This window comes from Nomascus leucogenys, chromosome 8, assembly GCF_006542625.1.
Source record: "Nomascus leucogenys isolate Asia chromosome 8, Asia_NLE_v1, whole genome shotgun sequence".
NCBI lineage: Eukaryota > Metazoa > Chordata > Mammalia > Primates > Hylobatidae > Nomascus > Nomascus leucogenys.
The window spans coordinates 27,623,567-27,641,251 of record NC_044388.1 but is presented as its reverse complement, the minus strand read 5'-3'; the positions used below and the strand labels follow the sequence as shown (position 1 = coordinate 27,641,251).

General features: G+C 56.7%; 1 protein-coding gene across 3 annotated transcripts in view; it reads left to right on the top strand.

The window, feature by feature from the left end:
• The window catches only part of BIN3 (bridging integrator 3), a 48,393-nt gene extending 30,745 nt beyond the window's left edge, over positions 1-17,648 (top strand). Inside the window, exons 3-9 of one of the 3 annotated variants that reach the window (XM_003272857.4) lie at positions 1,414-1,454; positions 1,809-1,870; positions 7,785-7,921; positions 8,361-8,401; positions 13,966-14,107; positions 14,305-14,439; positions 16,776-17,648. In XM_003272857.4, coding sequence (XP_003272905.1) covers positions 1,414-1,454; positions 1,809-1,870; positions 7,785-7,921; positions 8,361-8,401; positions 13,966-14,107; positions 14,305-14,439; positions 16,776-16,922 — 705 coding nt within the window. In that variant the 3' untranslated portion in view covers positions 16,923-17,648. Of the gene's footprint in view, positions 1-1,413; positions 1,455-1,731; positions 1,871-5,675; positions 6,335-7,784; positions 7,922-8,360; positions 8,402-13,965; positions 14,108-14,304; positions 14,440-16,775 lie in introns of those variants that run through there. The other 2 variants (XM_030816970.1, XM_030816971.1) reach the window with 2 other exon arrangements.
• The last annotated feature ends 37 nt before the right edge of the window (positions 17,649-17,685 follow it).

The following is a 17,685-nucleotide window of genomic DNA, read 5'->3' as shown; positions in this document are numbered from 1 at the left end:
CTTCGGGCTCCTCATTGGTAACATAAATGCTGTTTTGTCATTCCAGGGCTATGTTGAATTAATCTAAATCCAAACGTGGAGTGCTAAGGTTGATGGGCTTAGAACGCTGTCATCAGGTCAGCATTGCTGGAAGGCAGTGGTGGGAATATCGTGGCTTTGACAGTTTCTGCAGATATGTACTCCCTGACCCTCAGAGCAGAAGTCAGGATCTAGGGCTCTTGGGGACAGGATTCCCGGGAGCAGCCAGGAAGACTTGTTTCTTAGGTCAAGGCTTTCATTTATCAGCAAATGCCTTCCAGGAGAATGATGGTTACGAACACAGGCTGTGGAGCCAGGCTGCCTGGGTTCCATTCCCACTGTGCTCAACTCTACCCCTCACCAATGGGGTGACCTTGGCAAGGGTACATAACCTGGTTCCTGGTGGCCTCCTCAGTACTATCATCGGATAGTCACACCTGCCTTGGAGATGAGTGTAGAGAACTCCATTCTTGTAAAGCACACAGTGAGGGCTCTGTGAACATGAGTTAGCGGTTTTGACTTCTCAGAGCACAGAGCCTAAAGCTGGCCCCTGACAGCTGCAGCTCTGGCCAGGGAGAGCAGGCCTCTAGCTTAGTCTCCTTCTTTGCCTCTCGATGTCATTTACTTCCCATTGCATGCCCGTAGGAGACCAATCATGAGGCTCTGTTTTACAGATAGTGAAGTCAAGGCACCAGAAGAAAGTACTAGACTTCTTAACTTCATCTTCCACAACAAGTGCAGCCCCGGGTTCAGGACTCACCCATTTGGTTTCAGTGTTGCTGGCTCTCGAGAGAGTTGATATCTGGTCGGGAATGGAGAGAGCCTGACCTGAGTCAGTAGTCACAGTGTCTGTGTTTGATGCATCCCAATCACAAAGCACAGGTGCACGATTGTTCCTGACCCACCCTGAGCCCAGCAGGGGCAGGTGGCCCTGAGCGGAGGTCAGGGTAGGAGGGGGGGTGCCCTGCATGGACCTGGAAACTAGGAAAAGGCAGAGACAGACCCCAATTCCAGACCCGCCCTCTCCTCTGCACACTGCTGCCTCCCTGGATGGGGTCCAGTCACGTTCTGAGCACCCTGACTGCCTCCAGCCTGGGGTGAGGAGGGCACGCAGCCAGTGCCTTGCTCCCGGCTGGGAAGAGCAGAGCCACAGTCTGCTGGCACCTGCCTGGCTGGCCCCTCTGGGAGGGGAGCCTTCCTCCGTAAATCAAACACTTAATTAACTTGGGAACACAGGAATACCGTGTCAGGAGCAATCTGTCGGTGCTTGTGTGAACTGGACCGTGCTGTTTTCTGCGGACTGTGGCAGGGTGTGGAGAGAGTTTCAGGAGGCTAGGAGGTTTTTTCCACCGTGTTGTCATTTCTCCGATAATTGAGTTATCTCTCTCATTGCAGGTGGAGAGAGACTTTGAAAGGGAGTATGGAAAACTTCAGCAGTGAGTGTCAACCCCAGAAAGATGAGGTGGGGAGGCAGGGAGGGACAAGGGCCCCCTGCCAGGTCTCACCTGTCTGCCCAGTGCCCTTCCCTGGGCTGCCCCTGTGCCCCGTGAGCACCCTGGAAACTGAGGGCAACTTGGGTCACCAGGCTGCTGGAACTGTTCCCCAGCAGTGGCCACGTGAGAGTTATTCACTTGTAGCCTTTGGGTGTAGTGGCACTTCAGTCAGCGGGAAAAGTCCCCATGGAGAAGATCCCCTTCTCCTCCTCCCTGGCAGGCCCTCCAGAGCACCTGGGCTTCGCTCAGGTAGGGAGAAGGAAGAGGACCCCAAGCAGCCCATCCCCTGCCTTGCAGGCTGGAAGAGCAGACCCGGAGGCTGCAGAAAGACATGAAGAAGAGCACCGACGCCGACCTGGGTAGGTGACTTTCCACCCGCATCACTGGCTTAGGCAGGTGGGGCAGAGGTGGGCATCCTCCTCCCTCAGCCCCCCAAGGGCTGTGACGTTGCTGCACTCAGAGGATGTGTACCCAGTGTCCTGAGAAGCAGCCTGAGGACAGTTACTCCTCACCAGTCAGATTCCGCTTTGCACAGAACTCGCACTGCCCCAGTCTGGATGTGGGTGCTGGGGCAAGGCTCTCCTGGGACTCCAGTCAGGGCAGTACTGCAGCTGGTGGAAGCTTCTGGTAGCAGATGCCTCCATTGCCTCAGAATCCTGGCCACTGGCTCAGGCTGTCCAGAGGGAAGGGGAAGCACGTTCCCTTCCGCAGAAATGAGACTCCCTGGCCTGCTGGGACGGGCACTCCAGTGGCAACAAGAATGGAAGCTGTTGTGTGTTTAAACAGGAGGCTGGGTTAAAGTGTAAGGCCAGAAATACCCCAGATAATTCTGTCATGACAAAGGGCACTGGGAGGTCCTTGGGAAGTGGGGGCTGGCAGGTGCTGGGAAACAGCCAGGGCCCTTGGGGAGGTTTCTTGGCTGGAGAGTTCTTATTTGAAACAAGGAGGAACCGGGTCCGGGAGCCTAGAGACACAGGCAGGTCGGGAATAAGGGAGCGTCCAGAGCCCTTGCCTCACGCCATGTCCCAGGAAGGAGGCGACGAGCAACCGGGAGAGATGGAGACCATTCCTTGAGGTTCTTTCTCCAAGGCCTTGACTTTCCCACCCCAGAGCAGCAAGCACTTGACCAAAGGTTGATCAATAGCTTCAGCACTCCCTGCGCAGCTCTGGACAGCTGACTTGGCTCTACCTCAGTTCCCTCACCTGAGAAGCACAGGTAACACCAGTCCAAGTGGCAAAGGCCATTGTTGAAGATGAAGTCGGATGAGCAATGTAAAGCACTGAGAACAGGGCCTGGCACGGGTCAGCTCTCAGGGTGTCCGCTCCTGTCATCACCGTCATCATGGTCGGCAGCAAGGCTCCCTGACTGGGTGGACTCCTGCGGCTCCTTCCCTGGGTCCAGTGGGAGAGCCGTGTCTCTATACCACACTGGGACGAGGACCTGAAAGGGACTTGGGTATGGCCAGGACTGCCCACTTCCTCTCACTCAGCAGATACTGACTGAGAACCCACGTGCACCAGGCACTCTCAGCACTAGACTCAACAGCAAGACAAGATGGGAGCTTATGTTCTAGGAGGAAGACCTGCAAGAGGTCCACAAGTGGATCGGTATTATAATGACACGTTGTGGCATGCGAGGTCAATAAAAATAAGGAAGTGGAGAGTGACAGGGTCAAGGGAGGCCTTCCTGGGGACGTGATCCCTGAGCAGAGTCCTGAAGGAATGAGTAACCCACACAAGTAGAGCCAAGGGAAGAGGGCCTGAAACACAGTGGACAGCAAGCGCAGAGGCCCAAAGGCCGTGCATGCTGACCAGAGATGCAGGAGAGGCAGCAGGAGGGTGGAGAAGCCATTTTCAGTCCCCTCGGCCACTCCAGCTGCTGAATAATGCCGTGTTACGACTGTGAAGAAATTTCATCTTACCTGAGCTCTTCTGACCTTGAGGTAGGCGGGGCACAGGACACACCCATTTTATAAATGGGCATGTCCATTCGATAAAGGAAGAAGAGTTCAGCTCCTCCAAGTCCAGGGCCTTGTCTCCACAGCGAAGCCTGCCCATGCCCCACTCATTCCTTTGCCCACCCCCACCACCAAACTAGAAGGCGACTGAAACAGCCCCCGCTCTGGAACCCTGGCCCATCCACTCTTGGCTTGGCTATGAGCCTAGTGTAAATGGGGCAGCATCACTGTCTGCTGACACCATTCAAAGAGCCACAGGGCGGTGGGCACCTAAGGGTGGGATTTGAGGACCAGCGTGCTCCTACTTGGTACTGCAGTTAAGAGGAAAACCTTGAAATGTCCCTAATAGAGGCAGTGATTTGAATTTGTTCCCATTTTATGCCAGCTCCTAAGCCTCAGCCAGTTACTGATGTGTAAACACACCTTTCCTACAAAGCAATGATCACAAAAGGAAAACATTCCTTCCCTTGGAGCCACCGTCACCACCACCACCACCACCATGCCCGAGTGAGCGCTGACTGCCTGTGCAGGGACTGTGGCTGTCTTGGTCTGTGCCATAAATTCTCATGCCAGTGCTAATTCCTGGGCTGTGGGCTGGTCTGAACATGCACCTTGCTCTTGGCTTCTAGCATTGTCAGACTATGTGTGTCACAAGCCAAGGACTGGATTTGGGAGTTTGTCTGCAATTGTTTGTTTTATAGTTATTTCAGGTCTGAGTTACTTGGGTTGCATTTTTCTTGATCGGTCCCCACTGCCTTTCCAGTTCGGGAGCTGCTGTGACCCATTGCTTCCTTTCCTTCCTGCTTCTGCAGACAGCTGCATTGTCAGAGCATAAATGAAGCCAGGATGTGCTGTGTTCACAGTGGCTTGCCGCAGAACCAAGGAGGGCATCAGGGGTCCGTGACGCACCATCCGTGGCTGTGGAAAGCTTAGTTTTCCAGCAGAGAAACCAGAGATCGATGGGTGACTGCAGAAGCCTGACACTACTGTCCTCAGTCAGGAATGGATGTGGGCAGAGAGTGCCTCTGAAGAGCAGTGGTGCTAGTCATGGGGCTGAGGCGAGCTTGACAGCCACATCAGTCTCACATACAGGGCATCAGCATTGTAGGCGGGCTTGCTGTGCCACGGGCCACCGGGCCCCACCTCCAGCCTCCAACCAACTCATGGGCTGGGCGAGACCTGAAAATGTGTGTCCCTGGAGTTCCCAGGTGACGCTGAGGCCCACACTGTGAGCACCACTGATCTGGACAGTTGAGGGGAATGGAAGGATGCCTTTCCTGAGCGTGGAATCTCCTGAGTTCCCCAGCAAGGTGGAAAATCCCCACTTATTCTAAAAAAGATGACCTTTCTTTCAGAAACTCATATTACTTTCAGAGTGCTCTGGCGAATCTTTGAATCTTACATTCCAGAGGCCGCATCAGGATTCCAGAGACCCAGGTGGGGTCCAAGACCCTCACTTTCTCTAAGGTTCAAAGATCACCAGCCTCCTGGTGTGGGCCAGGCTGACTATGCCCCTCTCCCAGTCCCTGCAGGGAACAATGAGGGGTATGGGCTGGGGCAGGGACCACAGGTCCAGAGGGGCACGGAGACCTGCTGTTGTTTATTTTTGTTGAGGGGGAACAGAGTCGCACTATGTCATCCAGGCTGGTCTCAAACTCCTGGGCTCAAGGGATCCTCCTGCTTCAGCTTCCCAGAGCACAGGGATAACAGGCATGAGCCACCATGCCCAGCCAAGACCATGGTGTTCTTGGCGTCATATACCCCAGCTCTGCTCTGCGCACATGAAGCGAGGGCATCACTGGGTGGGGATTCCAGACCCAGTTCTGCCCAGGGCCGGCCACTGAGCCCACTCAGTTCCTTGACTGCCTGACAATGCAAGAGCTTTAGGAAAGAAAGGGGAAAATGGGGCTGGGCCGGGCGCAATGGTTCACACCTGTAATCCCAGCACTTTGGGAGGCGAAGGCAGGTAGATCACCTGAGGTCAGGAGTTCGAGACCAGCGTGGCCAACATGGTGAAACCCTGTCTCTACTAAAAATACAAAAATTAGGTGGGTGTGATGGGAGGCGCCTATAATCCCAGCTACTTGGGAGGCTGAGGCAGGAGAATCACTTGAAGCCAGGAGGCGGAGGATGCAGTGAGCCGAGATGATGCCATTGCACTCCAGCCTGGGCAACAAGAGCGAAACTCCGTCTGAAAAAAAAAAGGAATGTGGGAAGAACGTCTCCTCACTCTGGCTTTTTGGGTTGTTTTCCTCAGATGTTTTTTTAAGAAATAGCAGAAATTTTTCAGAAACATTTCTAGTTTTATCCAGAATTTTATTATATTTTTATTATGCTGTATGTGATCATTTCATAATCAAATCAAGTTACACATAACGTTTGTTCCTAAACCTACAGAGTCACTCCACAGAATTTAAGAGGTGTTTTTCCCTCCGTTACTTCAACATTTCTGGAAAGTTTACATTTCCAGCCTTCTCCCACAGTTTGCCCTTTTGCTGGGTGACTGTAGCACTCTCCCAGATTCCAGAAAAACCCCAGGAGGGTGCTCCGGGCCGGCTAGTCTGCTCAGTGCTGCTTTGCTGGCTGGTGAAGGGGCCTGGGGGAGGCAGACCCTTCCCCAGGGAACACAGGGTCAGGGTTCGGGTTCATGCCATGGAGTGCTAGGCAAGGCCACATCTGTAATTAACTGGGAGGTAGACCTTATGTCATGGGTCCTAAGACACTTTTTCCACAGTTAACATCTCTGAAATCAAAGTACTGAAAGTGTAGCCTGGTTTGATTGACAACAATTTTTTTCTCTCTTAGTGGTTTATACAATAAGTGACTTACAATGAAGAGCATCTTAAATTCAGTAACATGCATATGGTAAGAAATGGATTCACAATGTGTCTGCTCTCCTGAGGCCTGCCTCAGACGCACTCTGACACTGGTACAGACGGCATCAGGCCAGCATGACCCTTCTCCAGGGCCGCTTCCTGCCCCTCCAGAGTTTTGTTTCTAGAATCTAGAAATAATAGAGGCCTGAAAACATGTTTGGGACCAAGAGCTCCAAAGCTGCCAGCAGGTCTCCAGCCCGCCTCTGAGCCGCCTGTGACTCCCAGGCTTCCCATCTGCCCAGCAGGGAATGTCAACACAGGAGGGAGGAGCACAGAGGGGTGGGTGGCACGTTCGTGGGGATCGGGTACCAGGGTGCCTTGAAAAACGTCAGCGGACGCCTGATGGACAGAGCCTGATGGACCTGTCCACTGACTTCCTCTAGGCCAGATCAGAAGGAGAGCAGTGAACAGGGAAGTATCTGCCCAGGGTCAAGGGTCAGGGCCCGGCTGGCGCACTCAGCCATTTGACCTTGGAGGCATTACGAACCCTTTTGCACCTGATCTCCCTCCTCTCTAAAATGGAACCAAAATACATTTCCACTAGACATCCCCTGGGTTGCTTGAGCCCTAAATGAGAGTGCATGGGAACCTCGGTAGCACCCCAAGATGGGGACCTGCTGGCAGCTTTGGAGCTCTTTGTCCCGTACAAGTCCCCAGGTTTCCATTATTTACAAACAAAATTCTGGGGGAGCAGGAAGAGACCCTGGAGGAGGGCCTTGCTGTCCCAGTGCCGCCCGTACCAGTTGCGGCATGTGTCTGGGCGAGTCTCGGGGGGGAATCATTTTCCAGTGTATCTTTTCCTACTGGATGTCGAGGAAACCAGGAGTTGGCAGGCTACAGCTGCTGGCCTAATCTGACCTAGTTTTGTCAATAAAGTTTTATTGAAACAGCGACATCCATTTTTTATGTGCAGTTTTCACAGCACAAGGCAGAGATGAGAAGTTGCAACAGAAATCGTACGGCCCACAAAGCCTGAAATATTTACTTTTGGGCCTTTTGTAGTAAAAGCGTGCGTAAACTGAAGTACTGTTATTCTTGTCCATCCGGGAGTCCCAAACCACGCATCATGTCCAAACCACCTGGAGAGGTGGTTTTAAATGCATATTTTTGGGTACCAGGTTTACTGAATTAGAATCTTTGGAGCCAGAAACATATTTTATAGCCTCCCACCCAGATGGTCCTTTTCTAACCCAGGGTTTGGAGAACAGGTAAAGCCGTTCAAAAGAATTGTCCGGAGCAGTGTTAGGGTCAGGAATGAACATTAAACCATAGGGATCCGCAGCTTGTGGTTGTGTGGTACTTCGCCATTCTTGACGGCCGTGGCTGTGGGAAGAGGTCTTCAGGGTGCAGGCCCCTGGCATAGGAGGACAGGGTCCTGGAGAGAAGGCCGTGAAACCTGCCCCTTCATAGAAGGCTCACTGAGCTTTGGCTTCCCACAGCCATGTCAAAATCTGCCGTGAAGATATCCTTGGACTTACTCTCCAATCCCCTCTGTGAGCAAGACCAGGACCTTCTGAACATGGTGACGGCCCTGGACATGGCCATGAAGCGGATGGATGCCTTCAATCAGGAAAAGGTGACTAGGTCTTGGTCTGGGGTGGGCAAGCATGACTTCTGCCCCCCATCTGGGCCTCTGGGTGGACTGTGCAGGGAGGCCCGAGTGGGCTCCCTCTGCTCTCGGGGCTCTAAGCCCTCTGGCCTCGTGTGCTGCAAGGTGCTGCAAGCCCACAGGGGTCTTTCCAGACTGTTCTCCCTTGGCTCTACCTGCTTCCTGAGGCTCCACGAGCTCATGTTACTTACTGTGAGGGTCGCCGGCAGCAGTCCTGTTCACCCCAGCCCCTGAGCCTTCTGTAGCCACCCACGTGGCCTCCACCCTGAGCAAAGCCAGGCCCAGGACAAGGACAGCACCCTGTGGCCCTTCAGACTTCCTAGCCCAGTGGTAGTTAGGGGCCCTGCCTTGCATGTCGCCCTCCCCTCCCCACCAGTTTTAATGTCTTTGGGTTTTTCTTTGACAGGTGAACCAGATCCAGAAGACGGTGATCGAGCCCTTAAAAAAGTGAGTAAATGTCACCTGGGGGCTTCGGGGCACTTAGGGAGAGGCAGGTCAGCGGCCCCTTGGGGACTGAACAGGATTTCTAGCTGCCTGTCCCCAGATTCCCATGGGGCCTGACGGGAAACTCAGTGGGGATGTCAGCTCTGTGACCTGTGGCCTAAGCGTACATGCTCCTGGGGGCTCCAGAGCACCCGCATGGCCCAGGTGAGCTCAGGGTACCCCTGCCACCACCCCCTTCCCACCCCACCCAGCAACCGCCACTGTTCTGGTGGTCATTTGACCGCTTCCTCCTGATTGAGAGCCACTGGGGCCAGGGCTTGCTGAATGGAGCTAGCAGAGATCTTGGCCAGCCCTCAGCGGACATGAGCAAGGCCTTTCATCTTGCCCCGCCGGATTGGGAGAGCAGCTGCCTGCAGCACTCAGCTTTGGAAATGTGGGGGTGGCCGCACACAGGGAGGGGCGCGGCAGCGGGGTCTGGCCCGGGAAGGTCCCCTAGCTTGTGACCTGTTGGGGTCAAGAATGCTTCTGTGAGACTCATCTTCTGTTGGGCAGGCCCTGGTCAGTGATCAGACAGGCCTATTCCCTCGGTCCCCAGGGCGGGGAACAGGCAGAGCCGTGCCTTGAAGCCCCAAATCACTTCATCTTCCCTGGCCTCTCTCGAGCAGGCTGTGACCTAGAAAGCTGCTGTTCACCCAGCTGCACTTCCTTGCCTCTTCTGCGGTGGTCCCAGGCAGTGCCTTGCCAGGGCCGGGTAATAAGGCTCTGCCTAATTATCACTGGCCTGGCCCAGGGCCCACAGGGCAATGAGGGGAGCAGTTTTTGATCCTGCAGCCCTTGGTGTTTGGGATAGCTGAGCTGTTCATTGACTGTGCAGGCCTGAAGCATGGGATTAGGAAAAGGCCGGCCTCACCCTAGCAAGCTCTTGTTTCTAAGCCAGGACCATGGAGGCCCGGCGAAGGAAGGGAGGGAAGGGACTGTGCCTCCCACTTCGGCCCTGGCCCCCCAGCCTCCCCAGAGTGGGCATCCACCACCCCCTGCCTGCTGGTGACTGTGCAGCCCCATGCCACAGGGTTGCATAGGGAGCTGGGGTGCAGAAAGAGCTCCGTGGCTGTGGGTTTTGGTCCTGGGCTTCAGGACAGACTGTTCAGGGCTGATTGGGAAGGACGCAGACTGAGCAGACCCTGTCCACAGAAGGCTCTTCTGTGCCAGGGCCACAGGGGTCCCAGAGACGGACACAGAGGCTGCCACAGGCACCCATGGCTGGCAGAATGAGGCAGGGACTCAGGGAACTGGGGCACTGACTCCCACCTCAATTTCAGTATCAGCAAGGCGCCCTTGAAATCTGATCCCTGGCTTCTGAAGCCCAAATAGAGAGAAACCCCGGCCACTTCCCACCACCCTGGTGGCCCACCACCTGCCAGGAAGGTGGGGGCGTGGCAGAGGGGGCGCACATCTCCGCAGCGGATCCGCTGACCTCTGCATGAGCCCTCAGGCCTGCCTGGCTAGCTTCTCCCTGCGTCCCCACAGCTGACATACGATCTCCCCCAACCACGTAAAACCGCGCAGCCTACAGCCTCCTCCCATTGGCTTCCTCTTGCCAGAAGAGAAGCTCCCAGGGACCCCAGCACCGGAAACAGGAAACTCCAGCTTTCCTGTCCTCTGATGAAGATCATGGCCACATGGCCACCCCACCGCCCCCAGCCTCCCTGCAGGGGCTCAACCTCTAATCCCCAGTCTCTGGGCCGCATTCACATGTCGGATGGGGATGCTTTCAATTTCCCTTTCCTGGTGGGTGGAAGCTCCCGGCTGCGTGGGCATAGACCAAGGCATGGCAGGCATTCCCCACCAGTGCTGGCTGCGCCTAGCCCACCTCCCAGCCGGCCTTGCTCCCCTTCCCTCTCCTGCTCCTCTTCGCCCCTCCCATCCCCAGGGGAGTGAGTTGGATATTGAGCCTTAGGGCAGACAAGAATTGGGCAGTGATCATGGGTAATGCTTTGATCACTGGCCTGGGCCCAGCCCGGCCCCCTTCTTTGAGGATAAATGTAAAACAGACTTCAGGAGCTTACAGTCTAGTGGAAAGCCACGGCGTGTTCTCGGGTCAGCGGCCAGGTGTGGCAGCTGCCAGCGTGGTGCAGGACCGTGAAGCGGGGCGTGCTCGGTGGGCTGTCTGACCTGCCCCCACCAGGCCTTGGAGGCTGTTTCCTCACATGTGGAAAGAGAGAGCCAAACTGACTTCTCATAGTGGGACAGTCAGCACCTAGGAGCCGGAGAGGAGGTTTTGGTGGGCTGAGGTGGGCAGGGAGAGAGGAGGGGTGAAGTGCGCTGGAACAGCAGAGTGGAGCCTGGATCCTGGCTTCACGCCTGGGGTGAGGCTCCCCTAATGTGGTTGGGTAGAGTCAGCAGGGCCTCTATGGGGTCCCAGGGACATATCTGGGAGGGGCTGGCACAGGCGCCCAGCCTGTGCATGTCTCCACCTCCCCTGCCAGCAGCCTGAGCCCTGACCTGAGCTCCCACGCAGCACCATGGCACGTCCACTGTCCACCCTGGGGCTTTGGCAAAGTCTGTTCTGTTGCTAAGAAGTAGAAAACAGGGAGATGGGGCCTCAATGGGTCAGTGACCAGGGCAGATGTGACAGAGTCCTGGTCCCCTACTCTTCAGCCACCTCGGCACAAGCTGCGCCCTGCCCTGACTGATGTGAGTTCCCCCTGAATGTAGAAGGGTGTGACACTTGTCCCTAACCCTAGGGAATCCCAATCCCAGGACCCAACCTCCCCCCACCGTGGTTGTAATTTATCAGCAATCGCCTCCAGTGGCCTGAGCAGGCAGAGCCTCTTGGTGACTAAGGGGTGCTGTCATGGGAAACGGAGGTTTTCATGGTGAAGACATGCTCTTCCCACAGGAGCAGGCGGCCTGCAGCCACATCTCCTGCAGAGGCAGGTGGTCTTGGTTCCAGGGGGCTGCTAGGAGCCCATGCAGCCAGGTGGCCACCTGGAGACACCACCACCCCATCCCCAGAGGAGCTCTGTAACCCAGCCTCCCTCACCCCTGCTCGGCACTCTGCTGTAGTCAGTGCTCCTGGTGGCTCTGACTCTGGCCCAGGAAATAATAAGCCCCACCCGACAGCTGTGGGAAGTGGGCTATGAGAGTGCCACAGGGGATGTGGGGGGTCAGGCTGCTGGAGCAACGAGCGTGCGACTCCTCCCATCCTGCACCGTGGAAGGCGCCTTGCGCACACATGGCTTCACGCTGTGATGCCCTCCTTCCTGAGGATGTGAGCTCAGGGTGGTGGGATTGGGGCCAGGGCCAGAGAGCTCTCCACCTGCTGCCTCCTGCCTGCCTCTCATCCTTGCCCTGTCCCGGCGCCTGCACCCACCCAGCAGCTCCCAGGCACCCACAAGGCCCAGGCACTGGGACCATCCAAGCAGCAGGTGGCTTCTAACACAAAGATCAGGGCGAGGACCGGGGTGGCTGCCGGTGGTCCCTTGGCCACTTGGGGCAGAGGGAGAGGTGGCCTGGTAGCCTCTCAGGCCCAGCTGCACCTGCTGCCTGAGCACGTGCCTCTCAGCTGCCCAGGAAGGGGGCAGGGCTGCCCAGCAGCTGCAGCTCCACCACGCAGCTGCCCTGGGCGAAAGCATCAAGCCTAGCTCCTCCCAGCGGTCTCACTCCAGCCCACGCCATGGGCGACTGTGCGTCCTGGTGGTGTCTGCTTCCCACCCTCAGTTCCGTAGTGCTGAGGGGCCTGCGTTCTCTGTGCACAGTGCAGAGAGCCCATGGCTTCTGCCCGGCAAGTCGGTCAGATGCTGGTTTGATTACTATGTCTAAGGGCACGGGTGAGGGTTCAGGGTGCTTTGGTGGCTTCACCCACTTAGCACCTTGTTAGACAGGGAGCCCCTTATGGACACTGTTGAGGTAGAGGATTCGTGTTAGTAGCCTGTCTTGGGGATAAGCCCTTTGTTTCATCAAAATCTACTCCCTGGGTCTGTGATTTAGTTTGGGGCATTTAATGCTTTGGTAAAGTTAATATCCTCTTACTCCATGGCAAAACTGTTCATTACTCTTACCCCAAATGGACACTTGATTTGCTGAGGCTTTTTAAAACCAGGCCGGCCACGGTGGCTTACGCCTGTAATCCCAGCACTTTGGGAGGCGAGGCGGGTGGATTACTCAAGGTCAGGAGTTCAAGACCAGCCTGGCCAACATGGTGAAACCCTGTCTCCACTAAAAATACAAAAATTAGCTGGGCGTAGTGGCACATGCCTGTAATCCTAGCTCCTCAGGAGGCTGAGGCATGAGAATCGCTGGAACCCAAGAGGTGGAGGCTGCAGTGAGCAGAGATCACACCACTGCACTCCAGCCTGGGTGAGAGAGCAAGACTCTGTCTCAAAACCAAATTCCTGGTCACGTCCTTTGAGAGGCACATCTGGGAAGTCCTGCTCTGCGTGGTGTCTGAGCTCCTGGAACTTGACAGTGAGTCTGCCAGCATCCTCTCGACTCTGAGTGCCTGTGAGAGGCTGATCCCAGTCTCAGTAACTGCTTCCTGCCCTCGTCTTTCCTCCTCTCTGGGTTCCTCATAAAAACCTCCAGGAGGAACAAACTCTTCTGGTCCTGGGTCACCTCCTAATGGCCACAGAGTCACGAGCTCCCTGGGCTGCACAGCCAGATCCTGGACACTCCAGGGCTCTGGCTTGCCTGGTAGACGCCCCCTGCTATCGCGCTGAGGGCCAGCCCTCCAGCAGCAGCAGCGAGAGCCTCAGGAGAGCATTGCTCCTGGTCACTAGAGGCCACATGAGTCACGAAGAGGCCCGTGTGGACCTGCAGTGCCGCATCGTCCACTGCTGCTCTCTCTGAGGGCCACTCCTCTGAGTCTCCCACGCGGTCCCTTCTAGTCACAGTGGGGTAGTAGGAGGTCCTCAGGGCATTTTCCTGAAGCAGCTGGTTGGAAGTTTGGCAGTTCCAGTGGCAGAGCCATAGGATTTCTGCTGCTTTCATGTTGCCAAGGAGCCCTTGAAGGAGAAGGTGCCCTGGGGCAGGAGTGAGCTCAGATTTCAGTTCTGCCACCTGCCACTGGCACTGTGAGGGCTGGAAAGGGTGCCAGACAGAGAACGTGGACACCTATGTTCTCTTCTAGACCTTCTCTGCCTCATCGTGACTTTGGATGAGTCATAGGTCATCTCTCTGTCCTCAGTTTCCCTCCTTTTTAAAAGTGAGGTGTTGGCCAGATGACTTCAAGGCACCTTCCCCACCATCCCCTAGTCCGTTGTGTGATAAAGCTCACAGGAGGTGGGGGTCAGGGCACCCTTTATTCCTGGGCCACCCTGTGCTACCCAGCTCCCTGGACCTGGCCCACAACCCCATCTCGTCTCATCTGCCCGCACCCCACGACATTGTCCACGTTCGCACAAGCTCCAGGGGACAGGGCCTCATCTGTCTTGTTCACGGTGAACTCCCCAAGACCCAGAGCAGGGTCTGGCGCCTGGTAGGTTCTCAGGGCACATTTTTGGATAAGTGAGTGCTGGCCAGGACGCCCCTCCAAGAGCGGACCCATCTCCAGCCAGCTTGTCCCTCAGGTTCGGCAGCGTCTTCCCGAGCCTCAACATGGCAGTGAAGCGGCGGGAACAGGCCTTGCAGGACTACAGGAGGCTGCAGGCCAAGGTGGAGAAGTATGAGGAAAAGGAGAAGACGGGGCCAGTGCTGGCCAAGCTCCACCAGGTACCAGGGGAGACAGGCGGGCAGGGGGGAGACAGGCGGGCAGGGGCTAGACAGGTGGGCCATCGTGCTCACCTATGGTAAGTCCCTCCCCTCACCTGGGGGCACCAAGATCAAGACACAAGATGTCCCCACCCCTCCCATCTCGTATCCCGCACCCAGCATTGAGAGTGTTTTGACACCCAGGTCTCGTTCCCTAGGCACGAGAGGAGCTGCGGCCTGTGCGGGAGGACTTTGAAACCAAGAACAGGCAGCTGCTGGAGGAGATGCCGCGCTTCTATGGCAGCCGCCTCGACTACTTCCAGCCCAGCTTCGAGTCCCTCATCCGAGCTCAGGTGAGGCCGCCAGGTGCTCTTTCCCTGGGCTTGGTATACATAGCTCATGCCACTCTCTGTCACCCACGCTGGAAGGGTGGCTTAGCCATTCTCCATAAAGACAGGGCACCCACCCCAGGCACGGCCCTGAAGGAATTCATTCCAGTATCAGAGTCCCGGGCTCAGCAAATTGGGGGCCCTGTCTGCTGTTAGAGTCCTCACATTGCCTTCTGGTGAATCCCAGACCAGGAATGGCCGAGGTTCCCTTTTGTCCAGCAGTTCCTCCATGGATCTCTTTGCATTTCATTATAAGTAGCTCCTCTGCCCCGCACCCTCAAGTGGGCAGGTTCTTGGCCCAGGATGGTGCCGAGGAGAAAGGGATCTAGAGAGTGGAGGCCTTTTCTGAGGACTCAGCTCCCCTCCCCTGCCCACCCCAAGCCAGTCTTTTTAGCAGGAAACGGCGGGAGTCCTGCCTAGGAACCACTAAGGAAGGGGTTCCAGAGCCCTGGAGAGAGCCACAATCAGGGCTGCTGCTGGGGCCCTGGGGTGGAAAGGCAGGCCTGGAGGCATGGGAGCACCACTGGGAGTCAGACACGGGCCAGGCCCCAGCGTCCCTTTCCACTCGGGGACGGGAGGACACGGCGTGGTGTGCTCCTCACCCTCCTCCATCTTCAAGCCTTTAGGAAGGATTGTTCCCCCAGCTGGCAAAATAGAAAAGGTTGGGCACCTATGCCAGAAGCGGGTCCCTTCCACACAGGACCCTGCTGATGGCTCGCGCTCAGCGACAGCCTTAGTACCCCAACACCCGTGGCACCCTGCCAGGTCCCTGAGGCTCTGCCCCTCCTAGCCCGGGTGGTCTGAGCGTGGCTGGGCGTCTGGCGCCCTCCAGTGGCCGTTCTCTGCAGGCCCCGTAGTCGCAGCCATGAAGCCTGGCCAGTGCACACCCACCCTGCCGGGCCAAAGTCAGGGTGGCCACCTGCCCCAGTCAGGACACCTGAGCAGGGTTCATGCCGGGGCTGGTCCTTGTCAGTGACCCACGTACTTGGTCCTTGCCATCTTTAGGGGGCAGTGAGACCTAGAGCCTCCTGCAGGAGGGGGTGGGGACTTCTGACGCTTGCTCCTGCAGCAAGGGCTCCCTCCAGCCGCCCCATTGGGTTCACAGGAGACCTGGGCCTGTCTCTTCGTCACTGTCACCTGGGTGCTGCCCTGCACCCTCCCTCCTGTTTCTCACAGGAGGAAGCCACAGGGTGCCAGGCTCCCGCATGTCCAGGTTGGAGCAGATGGGAGGCCAGGGATGCCCTTTAACCAGGCAGCATTGCTGGGGGCTGACTGCCTCCTGGGCCCCAGCCTCCCCCTCGCCCGCCCGGCTGCCATTAGTCATGGAGAAGTGAGCATTCCCAGTGACTCAGCGCACAGTGGCTTGGGCAGGGAGTGGGGGCAGGGTGGCCCGCCCCCAGCCCAGAGGTGACAACAGTGTGTTGAGACCAGCTCACTTTAGCTCCCCATCAGCTGGCGGAAATCTCGCCTCAGGAATATCAGCCGTGGGTCCCTGCCCCACCTGGCATTTCCCACAAGGTCCCCTTAGTGTCTAGAGCTCCTCCTCATGTCTAGAGTGAGATGTGGAAGCTTTCAGGAAACTGCATGCTTTCACTGGGTCATGAGGTAGAAACTGAGGCAGAAGTGGCTCCTGTTTGTGGAAAAGCCCCTGGTCCTCAGCCATCTGGGAGAATCGGCGGGCTTCCCCATTCCTCCACCTGCCCCACCCTCAACCCTGTGTCCCCTCCCACCCCGTTTCTGGTGCCTCCCTAGAGGGACCCTGGCAGTGAACCTGGACTCTGAGCTGTCCCCCTGGCCATGCAGCTTGGGCCATGAGCAAGGGTGGCATGCAAGTTGGGAGGGAATGGAAGGCTAGACGGGCATCCCCTTTCTCGCCTGTGCCTCTAAAGCTGGCTTTAGGGCTTTGGGAGCCACCAGCCTACCATGCTGTCTTTCTGCCATGGACAAAAGCCTTGGGTTCTCCCCTAGCTTACAAAAAGCAGTAAAACTCCAGTCATGGTGCCCATCATTCCACAGTCACCCTAGGAGGCCCATGCCTTCCTGCACCTGCTGCTGGGGGAACCAGGAGCCCGAAGCAGGGGCGCCTCCACCTCCAGCCACTGAGGCCCTGTTGCTCCCCGGTTCCTTTTGGTTCAGTCTCAGCTAGAGCCCTTCCATGCCCTGCACATCCCCAAAGGCACGCTGCTGCACAGCTCCAGATGGGTCAGGGCAGGGGGTAGCAGAGAAGTGTGAGCCTCTGGCCCCCTGAAGCACACAGTTCCCTGGAGCCAGCATGTGCCAACCCCTGTCGCCTCCCCCAGGTTGTGTACTACTCGGAAATGCACAAGATCTTTGGAGACCTGTCCCATCAGCTTGACCAGCCAGGCCACTCCGACGAGCAGCGGGAGCGGGAGAACGAGGCCAAACTCAGTGAGCTCCGGGCCCTCTCCATTGTGGCCGATGACTGAATCCCCATCACTCTTGGAGGACTCCTGTGACGTGGTCAGCCTCACTCATCCTTGCTCTTCTCAGGGCTAGCTGCTCCTCTCACAGGCCGGGGACAGAGGTGGCCCTGGTTCACTTGCCGGCCCTTTGCAATGAATGACTCTTCCTGAGCCTGGCACCAGGAGCCCTAGGCAGGCCGCCGTCTCCCCACTCACAGCCCCAGCAGGTAAGCAGTGTAGACAAACCCTTGGCGCTTTTTTATTTGGAGAACCGTCCAGCATGCATCCTGGCCCGTGGCCTGAGCAAGCTGCAGCCCTTCTGAGGCCATGGGCTTTGTTGGCTAAGTTGGGGGTCATAGCCTTGTACGCGTCGTGGGCATCAAATCTACCTCCAAAAGACCCATCTTGGGGAGCCCTCTGGCCCCTCGTTGCCTTTTCACTTCAAAACCTCTTTTTTCTGGGAGAGGCCCTGAACCCTGCGTGGGAGAGCTGGTCCTCCAGCCCTGGCAGGCCCTCAGCCAGCTTCCCAGCAAGACAAAAGCCACTCTTGTGGCTTTGGGACCCAAGTGGTTGGGGTTCCCGAGGTCACTGAGAACTGGTACCTTGGGAACCCAAACTGTCAGTGGAACTGTCCCACCACACAGGATGTCCCACAAGAATTCACAGGTCTCAAAGCACGAACAGTGGGTTTGTGTCTCACCTGAGTATTTGGAATTCTATTTTTTCAAGTAAAATTTTCAGTGAAACGTCCACATGGTATTGTGCTGTAACTTAGGCAAGCAGGGGA